The sequence below is a fragment of the Trachypithecus francoisi genome, unplaced genomic scaffold (assembly GCF_009764315.1).
Source record: "Trachypithecus francoisi isolate TF-2019V2 unplaced genomic scaffold, Tfra_2.0 Lachesis_group0, whole genome shotgun sequence".
NCBI lineage: Eukaryota > Metazoa > Chordata > Mammalia > Primates > Cercopithecidae > Trachypithecus > Trachypithecus francoisi.
In genome coordinates this window covers 55,022,933-55,036,967 of record NW_022681453.1, presented here as the reverse complement: position 1 = coordinate 55,036,967, position 14,035 = coordinate 55,022,933, and the positions used below count along the sequence as shown (strand labels likewise).

Sequence of the window (14,035 nt, the reverse complement as noted above, 5' to 3'; positions counted from 1 at the left end):
ACCCCTTTCCACTTTACCCTCCAGCCACACTGATCTCCCTTCAGTTCACCCAATGCAGTTTATACCCCTGGACCTTAGCACATGCTTTCCAACCTCTCCTCCCCTCCCTCTTCTAGGAACATTCTTTCTGCTTCTACTTTTAAGTTTGGTTTATCCCCAGGCCTCGCCTTTGTTATCCCCTCTTCTGGGAAGCCTTCTTTAATCCTCCTTAACCCAGGTAGGGCTATGGGAGGACTGTTTGCTCCGACCCCCTTGGCTTTCCCTAATCTCAGTGTCTCTAATACGCTACTGTCATTGGCTATTGACTTGTCTGTCTCCCCAGCTGGACTGTGAGCTCCACAAGGGGTGGGGCTGTGCCTGGCACAGTGGGAGAAGGGCTCTGGCAATTTGAAGGGTAGGGAAGGGCTTACCTGCTTCAGGGAGCCCTTTAAGGTGAGGAACATGTAGGCCATGTACCCGGGGATGAGGACCATGGAAGACAGAGCCATCAGCCAGCCCACACCCTGGCCCCACTTGGGGAAAACATAGTTTCCCATGGTAAGAGGCGTCATCTGCACAGCACTGAAAATGAACACGCCCTGGAAAGGGGGGAGGGAAGGGGAGGAGTCAGTCACCCAGGAAGGACCACCCCGAAGCCAGCAGGCTGACTGCCCTCCACCCTTACCGCGAGGCTGACCCTTACAGAGGCCCAAGGTCTTAGGAGTCCTGCACTCAGCGCCACTGCTAGCACTTAAGGTGCCTTTGTGCATAATAGAAAAAGACACCCTCTCAGGGAAGATCAGTAGGAAAAGGCAACCCCGCTAGGGAGACTAATTAGAAAAGGGAACCCCTTCCTCCAAGTTTCCCAGATTCAAAAGTGGAGCAAGGGTGAGGTATCAGCTCCCAGTGTGCCGCTAGCGGGGTCCCCTTACGTGGCACACAACATATGTAGTGGCTCTGCCCCCACCTCAAGAACCTCGGGTGGCCTCTTCCAGGCCTGCCCCTGCTTCAGCTCCTGCTTGTGGGGATAAGGGACCCTGAGAAGGAGAGTCTCCAAGTGCCAAGAGCTTGGCCTTGGTTCGAATCCCAGCGCTGACTAGCTGGGTGATACTGGTTAGGTGAGCCCCAGATCCTGCAGCGGTAAAGTAGGACAATAATACCTCTTTTCTGAGGTTTGTGGAGGATGATATGATGTGTCTTGTACCGTACAGTGTGCAGAATAGATGCCCAACAAATGGTAGAGAGAAGTATTATTAAGGAGCAGGGTTTCTGGGGGCCTCTTCTACCTGCTTCTGCCTCTAGAGGTTTCTCCCTGGACCTGAGTCCTCCCAGGGCTTGGTCTAGCCTCATCCTAATAGGGCTAGTCAGGCCTTGTTCTTACCGCCACAATGATTGGTGTGAAGAAAGACCAGCAGAGTTTCCACCAGATGCAGGGCCTGGATCCAACCATCTCTTGGATATTATCATAGAATCGGTTGACACCTGTGACATTGGGAGCAGAAGGGATGGATGAGCTGTGGCTGCTTCAGAGTCAAAGCCTGGTTCTACCACTTTCTCACAGTGTGACCATGGGCAAGTCACCTAACCTCACTGAGTCTCAGTTTGCTTGTACCGTGGGGGTAATGCTCTGGGGGTCCTCGTTACCAGGTATTTTTCAATAGCCCGATTCTCACAGCAAGTGGGTTGTGTAGGTGAGCAAGTCACTTTAATGTGAAGATATCTACCAACAAAAGCAGACTGACAAGATGATCCCCCCCAACCCTTGCCACTCTCAGTGTCCCTCCCACTCAACATCTATCCCAGCCATTCCTTCAAAGGCTTTCCTGGGCAGGGGCTGTTTTTCCCTGATGGTCAGATGCTATAAGAAACTGGCAGTCTGCCGGATGCGGTGGTTCATGCCTGTAATCCCAGCACTTTGGGAGGCCGAGGCGGGAGGATCACCTGAGGTCAGGAGTTCGAGACCAGCCTGGCCAACATGGCGAAAGTCCGTCTCTACTAAAAAATACAAAAATTAGCCAGGTGTGGTGGCAGGCGCCTGTAATCCCAGCTACTCGGGACGCTGAGGCAGGAGAATCGCTTGAACCTGGGAGGCGGAGGTTGCAGTGAGCCAAGATTGTGCCATTACACTCCAGCCTGGGGGACAAGAGTGAGACTTCATCTCAAAAATGAAATAAAACAAAATAAATAAAAGAAAAAGAAATTGACAATCAACTGCAAAGAAGAACTGCAAATCTCATGAAAAAGAAAAACCCCAAACCCCAAACTGTTGTCTCGAAGTTCACCAGAGTGGCTTTGGGCACTGCTCAAATTACAAGCAGAGTCACTGACCAGTGAGGATCTGACCATATTAGAACAGTTAGACAGAGCAGGTGTTCTTGGGAGTGTAAATTAGTGCAACCTCTATGTAAACCAGTACAGAGATTTCTCAAAGAACCAGAAATAGAACGATCATTTGATCTAGCAATCCCACTGTCTATCTACCCAAAGGAAAAGAAATTATTATATCAAAAAGATAACTGTACTCGTGTTTATTCATAATAGCAAAGATATGGAATCAACCTAAGTGTCCATCAGTGGACGGCTGGATAAAGGAAATACGGTATACATACACAATGGAATACTATTCAGCCATAAGATAGAATGAAGTCATGCCTTTTGCAGCAATGTGGGTGGAACTGGAGGCCAACATCTTAAGCAAAACAACTCAGAAACAGAATGTCAAATACTGCATGTTCTCATTTAAAGGTGGGAGCTAAACACTGGGTACTGGTGGAATAATAGACACTGGAGACTCAGAAGGGTGGGAGAATGGGAGCTGGGGTAGATGATGAGAAATTACTTAGTGGGTAGAATGTACAGCTGGGTGTGGTGGCTCATGCCTGCAATCCCAGCACTTTGGTAGGCTGAGGTGGGCAGATCATGAGGTCAGGAGATCGAGACCATCCTGGCTAACAGAGTGAAACCCTGTCTCTACTAAAAATACAAAAAATTGGCTGGGCATGGTGGTGGGCGCCTATAGTCCCAGATACTTGGGGAGGCTGAGGCAGGGGAATTGCTTGAGCCAGGCAGGTGGAGGTTGCAGTGAGTTGAGTTTGCGTCACTGCACTCCAGTCTGGTGACAGAGCAAGACTCTGTCAAAAAAATAAATACAATAAAATAAATAAAAATAAAAATTAAAAAATGTACATTATGTGGTGATGGGTACACTAAAAGCCCAGACTTCACTACTACACAAGATATCCAGGTAACAAAATTGCACCCGTGTCCCTTAAATCTATACATATAGAACAAACATAAACAAAAAAGAAGGGACAATGACAAGAGGGATGAGGTGGTAGATATTGCAAAGGGGACACAAAATATCATGTTTCTTTAAACATTTGCTCTGATGGGATGATCAAAGGTGCAGGAAAGGATGTCTTCATTTTTTACTGTCATGCAGTTGGCTCAAGAAACTTAGGCCACAAAATAAATAAAATCAATGTTTCTTTTGTTATTTGTTTTAAGATAGTGCACACTTTTAATTACAGCCTAGCTTTTGTTAAATATATAACTTTAAAACTTTAAAAAATAGTTTTGGTTTCCCTTTTCTGGATAAAATCTCCAAAAACTCTTTTTATTCCGAAATTTATGAAGAAAGTTGGCACCTATTTTAAATGAATTCATTTAACTGCTCTTATATCTTCCAAACATGGGGGACCCCTGGACTAACCTCATTTAATTGTAATGTGATGAATAAATAAATACATAAATGTAGGGAGAAGACCTGGGGTTCAAATTGCACTTGTTGAATGATGACTGAAGAAAGGAATGAATAGATGAATGAGTGACTGAATAAGGGAGGAGGGGATGATACTCACCATAAAACCAGGAAATAGAGACACATTCAAAGAACACGAGGAACAGCAGGCTCATGCCACTGGCAGAGTAGTAATCAAAGAGTTTGAAGACGTAAATGCCCCCCTGCAAGAGGAAAAGAGGTGAGAACAGGTGCATTGCCCCCGGTGGCCATTGCATCCAGTTCACAGATGACATGGACTCTGGAGGCTGATGGGGCTGGGATTAGGCTGCACTGCAGCAAGAAGTCTTCAGGGTAGAGTAGATGAAGCACTGAGGGCTTTGTGACCATGAGAGGTTGTGGACATTGACAGTCTGGGGATTGGGAAGGAAATGTCCAGGTGGTAGAGAAAAATGCCAATTTCTGGTAACGTTGGAGGGCAGAAAGAGGAGTTGGTCACCAGTGCCATCTTTTTACAGTGTAAATCAGTCATGTCTCTCCCCTGCTTAAAACCTTTCATGACTTAAAGGAGACAATAATATAACACATAAATAAGCAGAGAGAGAGAGAGATCTAATCCAAACCTATGCCATCCAATCCCATCCCATCCCATCCCATCCAATCCAAATGTCTTGGCCTGCAAGGTCCGCATGGGCTGGTTCTTTGTCTCCCACCCATTGCCTCACTCCCTCTGTCTCCGCCACACTGGCTTCCCCCGCCACCCGCCCCGTCCCTCAAATGCCTCAGGGCTTTTGCACCTACTCTGCTCTGTTTCCCCAGATCTTCGTCTGGCTGGCTCTTTCTTATCATTTAAGTCTCAGCCCAACTGTCACTTTCTTGGCGAGAGAGACCTCCCTTGACTACCTTGTCTGAGGGAGCGCCCCTCCTGTCCCACTGGCCATTCTCTATTCTGCTGTCCTCTTTTCTCCAGGGCACTTGACACTCTCCGAAATCATCTAATTTGTCTGTCAGTCTTATCCACCAAAACGTAAGCTCCAAGACGGCAGACACGGTAGTATCTGTCACATTAATTGCCGAATTTCCAGGGTCATGCCAGACCCATAGTAGGTGTTCGACAACTATGAATGAAGGGATGAATGAATACTAACTCTGGAGCAGAACTACATTTGGATCTGGGGGGTGATTTGTGGATTATAAAAATCAGACCCGCAGCGCTGAACTCATGTTGCTAGAGTCGTTTATATTTATTGTACAATTCACCTGCTATGTGAGCGTTTCTCATTCATGTCAATAGAAAAGAAAAATGGGAATGAAAGCAAGCTTTGGGCAGTGTCAACTTCAAAGGCCCATCTCCAATTTGACTTTCTGGCTAATTTCTGTGGGCCTTTCTTTTTTCTTCCTTTTGTTTCTTTCTCTCTTTCTTTTTCTTTTCTTTCTTTCTTTCCTTCTTTCCTTCTTTCTTTCTTTCTTTCTTTCTTTCTTTCTTTCTTTCTTTCTTTCTTTCTTTCTGTCTTTCTTTCTTTTTCTTGCTTGCTTTCTTTCTCTCTCTTTTCTTTCTTTCTTTCTTTTCTTTCTTCTTTCTTTCTTTTATTTTGAGACAGAGTTTTTCGCTCTTGTTGCGCAGGCTGGAGTGCAATGGTGTGATCTTAGCTCACTGCACCCTTTGCCTCCCGGGTTCAAGTGATTCTCCTACCTCAGCCTCCTGAGTAGCTGGGGTTACAAGCACCTGCCCCAAAGCCAGACTAATTTTTGTATTATTTATTTATTTATTTATTTTTAGTAGAGATGGGGTTTCACCACATTGGCCAAGCTGGTCTCAAACTCCTGACCTCAGGTGATCCCCCCGCCTCGGCCTCCCAAAGTGCTGGGATTACAGGCATGAGCCACTGCGTCTGGCCTTCTGTGGGCCTTTCAAAGCTCAATTCCTACATCCTCTTCTCCAGGAAGCAGTCCCTGGTGCCTCCAGTCCAGTTAGGTGCTTCATTCTCTAGCTCTGTCCTATATGTCCTAGCTCAATGTTTGTGTTTCCCACCAGCCTGGGAGCCCCTGGAGGGCAGGGACCCCATCTGACTCACTGTTATGTGCCCAGAGCTTGGCACAGAAATGATGCTCAATGAAGGCAGGAAAGGTGGGATACAACAGAGGAGGGGAAAGGAGGCCCTGGGCGTGGCCCTGGGCAGTGCTGGGGGAGTGCCAGGTGCTTACTGAGCTTACCTGAGTGATGTTAGAGAGGCCGATCAGGTAGGAGATGATGCAGACAGCAGCAATGAAGAGCTCTCTGCGGTTGCGGAGGAGCCTGGGGTACTCATCCACCAGGGCTGTGATGAAGCCCTCCACAGTGCAGAACTTCAGGTGGGAACAGAGGTCAGCCACCTACAGCAGCCCCAGCCCCAATCCACCCAAAGCCTGACCTTCTAAGGAAGGATGGGAGGCCCAGCAGCACTGAGCCAGGAGAGCCCAGGGTTCAGCCTGATTCTGCCTGTGACTCACTTTGTGACCTCAGGAGAATCCCTTCCCTCTGGGCATCAGTTTCCCCTTCTGGAAAATGGAGAAGGTGGCTGAGCTGTTCCCTGAAGTTTCATGCAGTGGAACATTCTAGGGACCTGGAATTTCTGGTCATCTTCTTGGCAGCCTAAGAGTGGCCTCCTCTCCCTGCTTACTGGGGGACTGAGGAGTCTGGGGGTGGAGAAGCTCCTGGGGTGCAGGGGGCGCCCTCACCTGGCTGTCAATGCCCAGCATCAGCAGCATGGAGAAGAAGAGGATGGCCCAGAGTGGGGAGATAGGCAGCTGGGTCACCGCCTCTGGGTATGCCAGGAACGCCAGCCCAGGGCCTGAACAGAGAAGGGCAAAAAACAAGAAAAATAAAAGGTACTCAGCACCTACAGCCTTTCCAGCACATTGCCCATTTTCTAAGCCTTATTTCATTTCATCTTCAGAGTAATCTTTCAAGTGAGTGTTTTCAGCCCCTTTTTCCAGATGCAGAAAGAGGGTGGGGGATGAGGGGCCATAGTAATTGTGCCCAGAGACAAGAGGACCAGTGAGGAGCTGTGGCCATCATCTGGAGGGGGGACAGCATGGCCTGGCCAGTGGTGGGGATAGTGCAGGTGCAGAGAGGCAACCAGATAGAGATGTGGGGGGCGGAGGGGCAGGTCCTGGTATCAGCAGGCTTGCAGGGTGAGGGTGAAGGAAGAGTCCAGGATGATGCTGAGGTCTCCACCCTGGGCACTGGATGGTGAGACCCTTCTGTGATGGGGAGCATAGCGGAGGAAAAGGCTTTGGAGACTTGTTTGGCATGTGTTGCGTTTGAGTATTTGGTGCAGGTGTCTAAGAGATCAAGAAATCTTGGAATGAGAAGGAAAGATTGTAACCTCCCTGGGTCTGGCTCTGGATGGGGGTGGTGGAATGGCTGGGGAGTTGCAGAGAAATGAGATGGCGGTTGCTCTTGAAGGGGAGATTAGAACCGGAGCAGAGAATGCTCCTTTCACGGGACCAGCACACTTCTTCAAGGGACCAGTTGTGTGGCCTCCATGAGCCTCAGGGGCCTCTGCCCTGAACACAGTGAGTTCCTCCCATTGGCTCCTTGCCTGGCTGTGCAGACAAGGGTTGTCTGGGGTTTTCCTTGGGTTCTATGGCATTGATGACTGTGTGGTGAGCAGACTTGGCATGGCCCACTTGGTGAGAACATTTTTGGAGCTGAGACAAAAGCATGGATTTGGGGGTCTTTGTAGTATGGTGATGAACATATCTGAATTGAGCCAAAGTTTATACTCCCAAGGCAAGAGTGGATCTTCTCCCCAAAATGTCCAGGTTGTGCTGGATGTGCCAGTATAGCCAAGAGACTAAGAACCCAGGCTTGGGAATCAGCCAGACCTGGGCTCCAACTCCAGATCTGCCACTTTCTAGCTCCATGCCCTTAGGAGGTGAGTCTCAGTTTCTCATCTATGAAGTGGGCTAACAATAGCATGTATCACAAAGTGTTGAGAAGAATCACGGGTACAGTCCATGTAAAATGCTCAGTGCATTGCCTGGCACATAGGGAGTGCTCAAGGCCAGTGAGCCACAGTGGTGGTGTTAATGGTGATGATGGCAAAGGCCAGCATGGTTAGTGCCCCCACACCAGGAGCCCGGCCCCACACAGTGTTGCACTGACCTGAGGCCGCCACGTCAGCAATGGACCTCTTGGTGACATGGGCCATGAAGCCCACGATGGAGAAGATGACGAATCCTGCGAACATGCTGGTGCACGAATTGATGCAGCAGACGATGATGGAGTCCCTGGAGAGAGGGAGGGGTGGGGTCAGGAGGGTGGGACTGGCAGACAGTGTAGCTGCTGGCTGTGGTTATGAAGAGGTGGTCTGGAGGAGGGAGCTGGGAACAGGGCTACACATTGGGCCCCAGAAGCACAGGCCCTAAGAGCAAGCTAGGGGAGGGCAGAACCAGAGGATCGGGGTCAGGAAAAGGGGACAACAGGAAAGTCTGTGTCTCCAGAAGGAGTGACACAAAGGACTGGCTCAGGGAGAGGTTAAGCTAAGAGTGCAAAGTGGCCAAAGAGGGCCCTAACACATGAGTGTGGGGTGCAGACTCGAGGGGCTCGGCCAGGGATGAAGGGGCTCCCACAGCTGTCCTCTCCAACCTGTAGACGTTGTTGTGGAAAGAGTTGTAGCTCCCAAGAGCGATCAGGGACCCCAGGCCCAGCCCGTATGAGAAGAAGATCTGGGTCGCCGCATCTAGCCACACCTGTAGGCAGAATTATCAAAGACCGTCAACAGTAATCACCATAGCCATGGCTCACCAGGGCCTTCTCTATATGCCCACCTGCTCTCCCTGGCAACAAACCCGGTCTACAGTGAGGGTCAGAAAGATGTAAAAGCTTGTCTCAAAGCTGCTAAGCGGTGGCTCAGAATCCAGGCCGGGAGGAGCGCTCACCTCAGAGTCGGACAGCTTGCGGAAGTTGGGTGTGATGTAGAAGAGGATGCCCTCCTTGGCTCCGGGCAGCGTCACTCCGCGGAAGAACAGGATGATCAGCATGATGTAGGGGTATGTGGCTGAGAAGTAGACCACCTGGGAGGAAAGTGGGTGACAGGTGACGCCTCCTCCTGTACACCCTTGCTTCCTCTTCCCCCATTTCCCCTACATCCATATCTGTTGTGGCTCTGGCTTGATTCCAGTTCTTCCAACTCCAGGAAGCCTTCCCAGATCCTTGCTCTCCTTGGCCACTTTTCTGAAGCTCCTCCTTGGAGTCTGAGCCAACCAGCTCACATTTGGTGTTTCCCTTCCCCTGTTTCATCCTATTTTTTGACTTCTAAATTATCCAAGTAATGCATGTGGTGACAGGAAAGCTTTTAAATTACATATGCACACACACACATAAAATGAAAGTTCCCTTCACCAGCATCTAGAATGTAAGTTATGTGGGAGGGCAAGGCTTGTGTTGTTCACATCCCCATACCTAGAACAGTCCACCGTATATAGTAGATACTCAATAATTGTCTGGCGAACATATAAATGCATGGATGTTCCTACTTTAATGCTCTTCTGAAATTCTCCTTTGCAGATGTAATCACATTTTCTTACAAAATGAGGTTCAAATTAGGTACTTGCTTTTCCATGTAACATGTTTAGAATTAAAAAACAAAACACAATACATACAGGTTTGTTTCTCATTTTGTTTACTAAACATTGTTTTATTGCCTCATGAACAATTTGACATTTTAATTACACAAAACAGTCCCTCAGAAGGTCCTACCATTCTCTTTTTAAGTTTCCCCACTGTTATGCGTTTAGGTTACCTCCAATTTTATGTGACTCTAAATAATACCACATTAAATACCCCTGTATCTTTAGCTACAAAATTATTATACCACTCCTGGGAAAAATTTCTAGAGGTGGAATTACTGAGTTAAAAGGAACAAATTCATCACAGGCTTTTGATCCATATTACCTTGTTGCCTTCAAGAAATGGAACTTCACCTGGTATTACAGAGAGTGTCTTCCTGTCACAAGGCCAGCACTGGGTATCCTCATTTAAACAATTATTTTTTGTCAAATTGATCATCATTGTCTAAAATCGCATTTCTTTGCTCACTAGTGTGGAAGAGCAATGTTCAGGTTCGATGACCTTTGTATCTCAGAGTCTAATGTGAGCCTGTTTCCCGGTCAGCATGGACAATTCACCAGCTTAGCTTCACCTCCATGACTTGACCCTGAGATTCTGCAGGATTAAGGAAGGCAGCCACAATCCAAGAGAAAACTCACTGTACTTGGAGCTAGGAAAAGGGAATTCAAAGGCATCTGTGTCACCCACAAGTTGTGTAACTTAGGGTCAATGTCGTATTTTCTCTTAGCTTCACTTTCTCTTGTCTGGAAACAGGCACAGTCACAGCCACTGCTCAGAAAGGTCAGTCACATGAGGACATACTGCAGGCTTATTATATGTCGCCTCGGTCTCATACTTCCCCTGCCTTCTGTGTTCAGCGTGAAGCCAGGCACATAGTAGGTATTCAATAAATGCTTGTGGATGGATTGGCTGACATCCTCAATATATGCAGTGAGGGGGCCCTACTCTCTGTCCCCAAGAAGTGGCCAGTCTCTTAATGTAGCAGGAACTCTAATTACCACTCCAAAATGATTATAATTAATACTATGTGTAAGGCATATGCTAAGCATTCTACTCATCTCCCTCGGTCTTTGTGACAACCCTGTAAGGTACTGTTGTTGTGACCATTGAACAGATGAGGAGACTGAGGCTCAGAGAGGTGAATGGCTTGCTCAAGTGCACACAGCTAGAAGCTCAGGGACTGAGATTCAAACCCTTCCATAGCCCATAAGCCCTATACTTTTCTGCCCCGAAAGTTAGACTGGGAGACACTTGTGCCCTCCTCCGGCATCCTTAGTCCTAGGAATGGATCAGAGAGATTTTTACACCAGCCTTGGATTTGAGAACTCACTGGGTCCAGAAGTTCCCACTAGATGGAACTAGGGCCGTTTTTCATCAACTTTGCCAAGTGTGGAATTTGTTAAGGTTCTGCTTGGTTCATTTCTACTACTGCTTCTAGAACCTCGCATCCACTTCTTGGGTAGTTCTGACCTTCCCACCTCCCGGCTTATTCAGTATAAATCTCTTCTCTGCCCTTGACTTGCCATAAGATCTGAGACAACACACTTGCCCTCTGGGTTCCCTTCAGGTCAAGGCCAGTGAGAGACTCTGCTATATTCTGTCCCCAAGCTCCTGGGGTAGGGCTTGAAAGGGAAAAGAGGTGGAGTAAGGCCAGTTTTCCACCTCCTGGGTGTCCCTGGGCTGGACATCCCAGCTTGGCGTTTGCTCTGCACTTGCTGATAATAAAAACAAGAGCAATAACAACCCCCCTTGCTAGATGCTGAGTGCTTGACAAAATCACCACCTCATCTGATTATCCTAATAAACCAACAGATAAGTATAATTATGAGCCCCGTTTTACAGAGAAGGAAACTGAGTTTCTTCTCTGTAAAACGTGGCTCATAATTATACTTATCTGTGAGGCAAAATGACTTGCCTGAGCTCACAGCTAGTAAATGGTGAGGTTGGGATCTGAAATCATGGACTGCTTAACACAGAGCCTGAGGCTTTAACCATTAACCTATTCATCTCTGTTGTTCCTCAGGGGTCAGGATGTGAAGCTGTCATCTCTGGAGCTTCTGCACCTAGCACAAGGCTTGGTGCAGAGCAGATGCTCTGGGAAAGTTTGTTCAACAGTCCAGGAGCAACATTTGCCCTCTGTTTTGAGTTGACTCTGTTGGGCCCAGTGGAATCCCATGGGACTCGCTGTGAGCTTCCCACTGTGCTGTGTGCCTGACTCGCACTATTTCCTTTCATCCTCATAACCACCCTAAAAGGTAAGATAATGTTATTATTCCCATTTTACAGTAAAAGAAACTGACACACCGAGTGATGAAGGGACCTGCTTAACTCAGGGTTAGATGGGACTCCTGGGAGTTGTGGGCAGAGCTTCCTTTGTAGACCTGTTCGTCTATCCAGTGCCCTCCTGTCCCCACTGTGCACATATATCCCTTACCTTTCCAGTCCAGCCGACACCCTTCCAGATACAGAAATACACAAGGATCCAGGCGATGGCCAGCGTGATGGCCAATGGCCAGCGGATCTGACCTGGCTTATCCAGCCCATCCGTCATCTGATGCATGTTGCGCCTAGTCAAACAGTGGAGGGAGGAGAAAGTCACACAGAGCTGGTGGGAGCTGGAGTGATCGAGGGGTGCCCAGGGCATGGCCACAGACGATATCCCCGCCCTGGAACTGTGGTGACACCGTCATCACCGTGATTCAAGAGGTAGCTGGGGACTGCAAGGCCCATTATACTAATCGGTAGAAAGTGCTGTTTGGTCAAGAGATCAAAGAGGACAGGACCTGCCAGGGCCTTAGTCAGCCACCACTACTGCTCATCTGGATGGCCCGGTGGCCTCCTAGTGGGACGCTGCCTTCAGTGTTCCTCTGTCCCCTCTCCAGCCCCAGAGGGCCTTCTAAATTGCAAGTCTGATCATGTCACTCCTCTGCTTACTGCAATGAATAGCACCCGCTTGTTCTCAGAATGAAGCCCAAACTCCCTGGCCAGCCTTTCAAGGCCCTTGCATCTCTCTCTCCTCTCAGCACTCACTGCAGCCTGCTTGCTGGTGCCTGGCCTGACCTCATCTGCCTCCCAGCCTTCACACTGTTCCTCTCCAGCACCTGTCTGCCCTGCAGTTTTCTCCTCTAGATGCCACTCCCCACCTGGGCTAGTCCAGAGGCCTCCCTGAGGTCCCCGTAGCCCAGCTGCCTGTGCTTCCCTCCTCTCTGCACTGGCCACCTGGTGGTGCCATTGCCTGTCTGCACGTCTGTGCCTGTCATCAGTTGGCACATAGTAGGAGCTCAAGAAGTGTTTACTGAATAAATGGTTGAATGAAAAGTTCGAACGTGCCTGAGAGCGGCATATGGGAGCTGCCGGAAAGCAGAACTCACCGGAGCAGAATTTGATTTTTATTTGTGAGGAAACAGTGTAACCACGGACATTGCACCATGAAGAGATCAGGCAACACTGATTCTGACACTGCCTGAGAACAGTTCCTCCTGGGAGCTTATCCAAGGTACTCTGGGACCTTCTAGACTGCTCCTGGATCCCTCAGAGCTGTCCAGCATGGATGCTTCCTTCAGGCCAGAGAAATTTGGGCCCCAGCACCTCACTGTGTCACATCAGTGCCCCCCAACACACATCTCTACAGGGTACTCCCCTGAAGATACAATCAGCATGGTCTTCACTATGGCCGGAGTGTGTGTGCATGTTTATTCCGAGTGACTCTAGGTTCGTAAGTAGATTGGGCCGGTTTTCAGGATGAATCAGGATATGGTCGACCTCCACGTGATTCTAATTGGCTATGCTGGTTATTCCCCTCCACTCGCCTCTCTGATCCACTCTCCCCCTTGACCACTCTGTGCCAGGCCCCAGGATGCTGACAACTATGGCTACATTATCTGGTCCTCTGCCCTCTGGCTTCTAGCTGAGTTTGATCACCGGGAAGCGCTGGCAGGAGATTAGAGGCAGAGATGTTGGGGAACATATTGTCCCTGCTAGACCGTGGCTTTGTGGGTAGCTGGGTTTCGCTATCAAAGGTCAGAGTTTGTGTGTCTTATGGCTCCATCTATGGTCCAACTCTTTCTGGGGAGAAAAGGCTTTCAGCATCCCTTGTGGCTGCCTTAGCCCTTGCCCTGCCACAACTCTGCAAGTATAGTCATGTGTCACTTAACAACGGGGATATGTTCTGAGAAATGTGTTGTTAGGCAATTTTGTCGTTGTGTGCATATCACAGCCTGTACTCACACAAACCTAGATGGTGTAGCCCGCTATACTCCTACACCATATGGTGTGGCCTATTGCTCCTAGGCCACAAACCTATACAGCACATGACCGTACTGAATATTGTAGGCAAATGTAATGCATTTCTGTACTAGACATGTCTAGATGTAGAAAAGGTAAAGTAAAAATATGGTATTATAATCTCATGGGACCATCATTGTATATGTGGTCCGCTGATGACCAAAATGTCATGTGACACATGACCATAGCCCCTGGCTGACATTCCCTGTCCCTGCCATCCCCTGACGGCCCCATACTCACTCCCAGAACTCTACCACAGCGCTGGTCATGTTGGTGGTGTTGACCATGCTGTAGTTGGAGAAGCAGCGGTCCGTGTTCCAGGGGTTGTCGCACTGTTTCCACGGCAGTGTCTGCAAGGACACAGTCATGAGGACACATCCCGCTGGGCTCCCAGGGGCTGGCATGAGTGGTCCCAG

At 48.8% G+C, this 14,035-nt stretch overlaps 1 protein-coding gene across 3 annotated transcripts in view; it reads right to left on the bottom strand.

Moving 5' to 3' along the window:
* Nucleotides 1-14,035, bottom strand: part of SLC6A1 (solute carrier family 6 member 1) — a 43,547-nt gene that overhangs the window by 2,370 nt on the left and 27,142 nt on the right. For all 3 annotated transcript variants that reach the window (XM_033210674.1, XM_033210675.1, XM_033210676.1), the window contains 10 exons: nucleotides 13,860-13,969; nucleotides 11,770-11,902; nucleotides 8,645-8,779; nucleotides 8,352-8,455; nucleotides 7,869-7,993; nucleotides 6,437-6,549; nucleotides 5,933-6,064; nucleotides 3,840-3,942; nucleotides 1,361-1,461; nucleotides 411-578 (listed from right to left, as the gene is read on the bottom strand). In XM_033210674.1, the coding sequence (XP_033066565.1) occupies nucleotides 411-578; nucleotides 1,361-1,461; nucleotides 3,840-3,942; nucleotides 5,933-6,064; nucleotides 6,437-6,549; nucleotides 7,869-7,993; nucleotides 8,352-8,455; nucleotides 8,645-8,779; nucleotides 11,770-11,902; nucleotides 13,860-13,969 (1,224 nt within the window). The remainder of the gene's footprint in view (nucleotides 1-410; nucleotides 579-1,360; nucleotides 1,462-3,839; nucleotides 3,943-5,932; nucleotides 6,065-6,436; nucleotides 6,550-7,868; nucleotides 7,994-8,351; nucleotides 8,456-8,644; nucleotides 8,780-11,769; nucleotides 11,903-13,859; nucleotides 13,970-14,035) is intronic.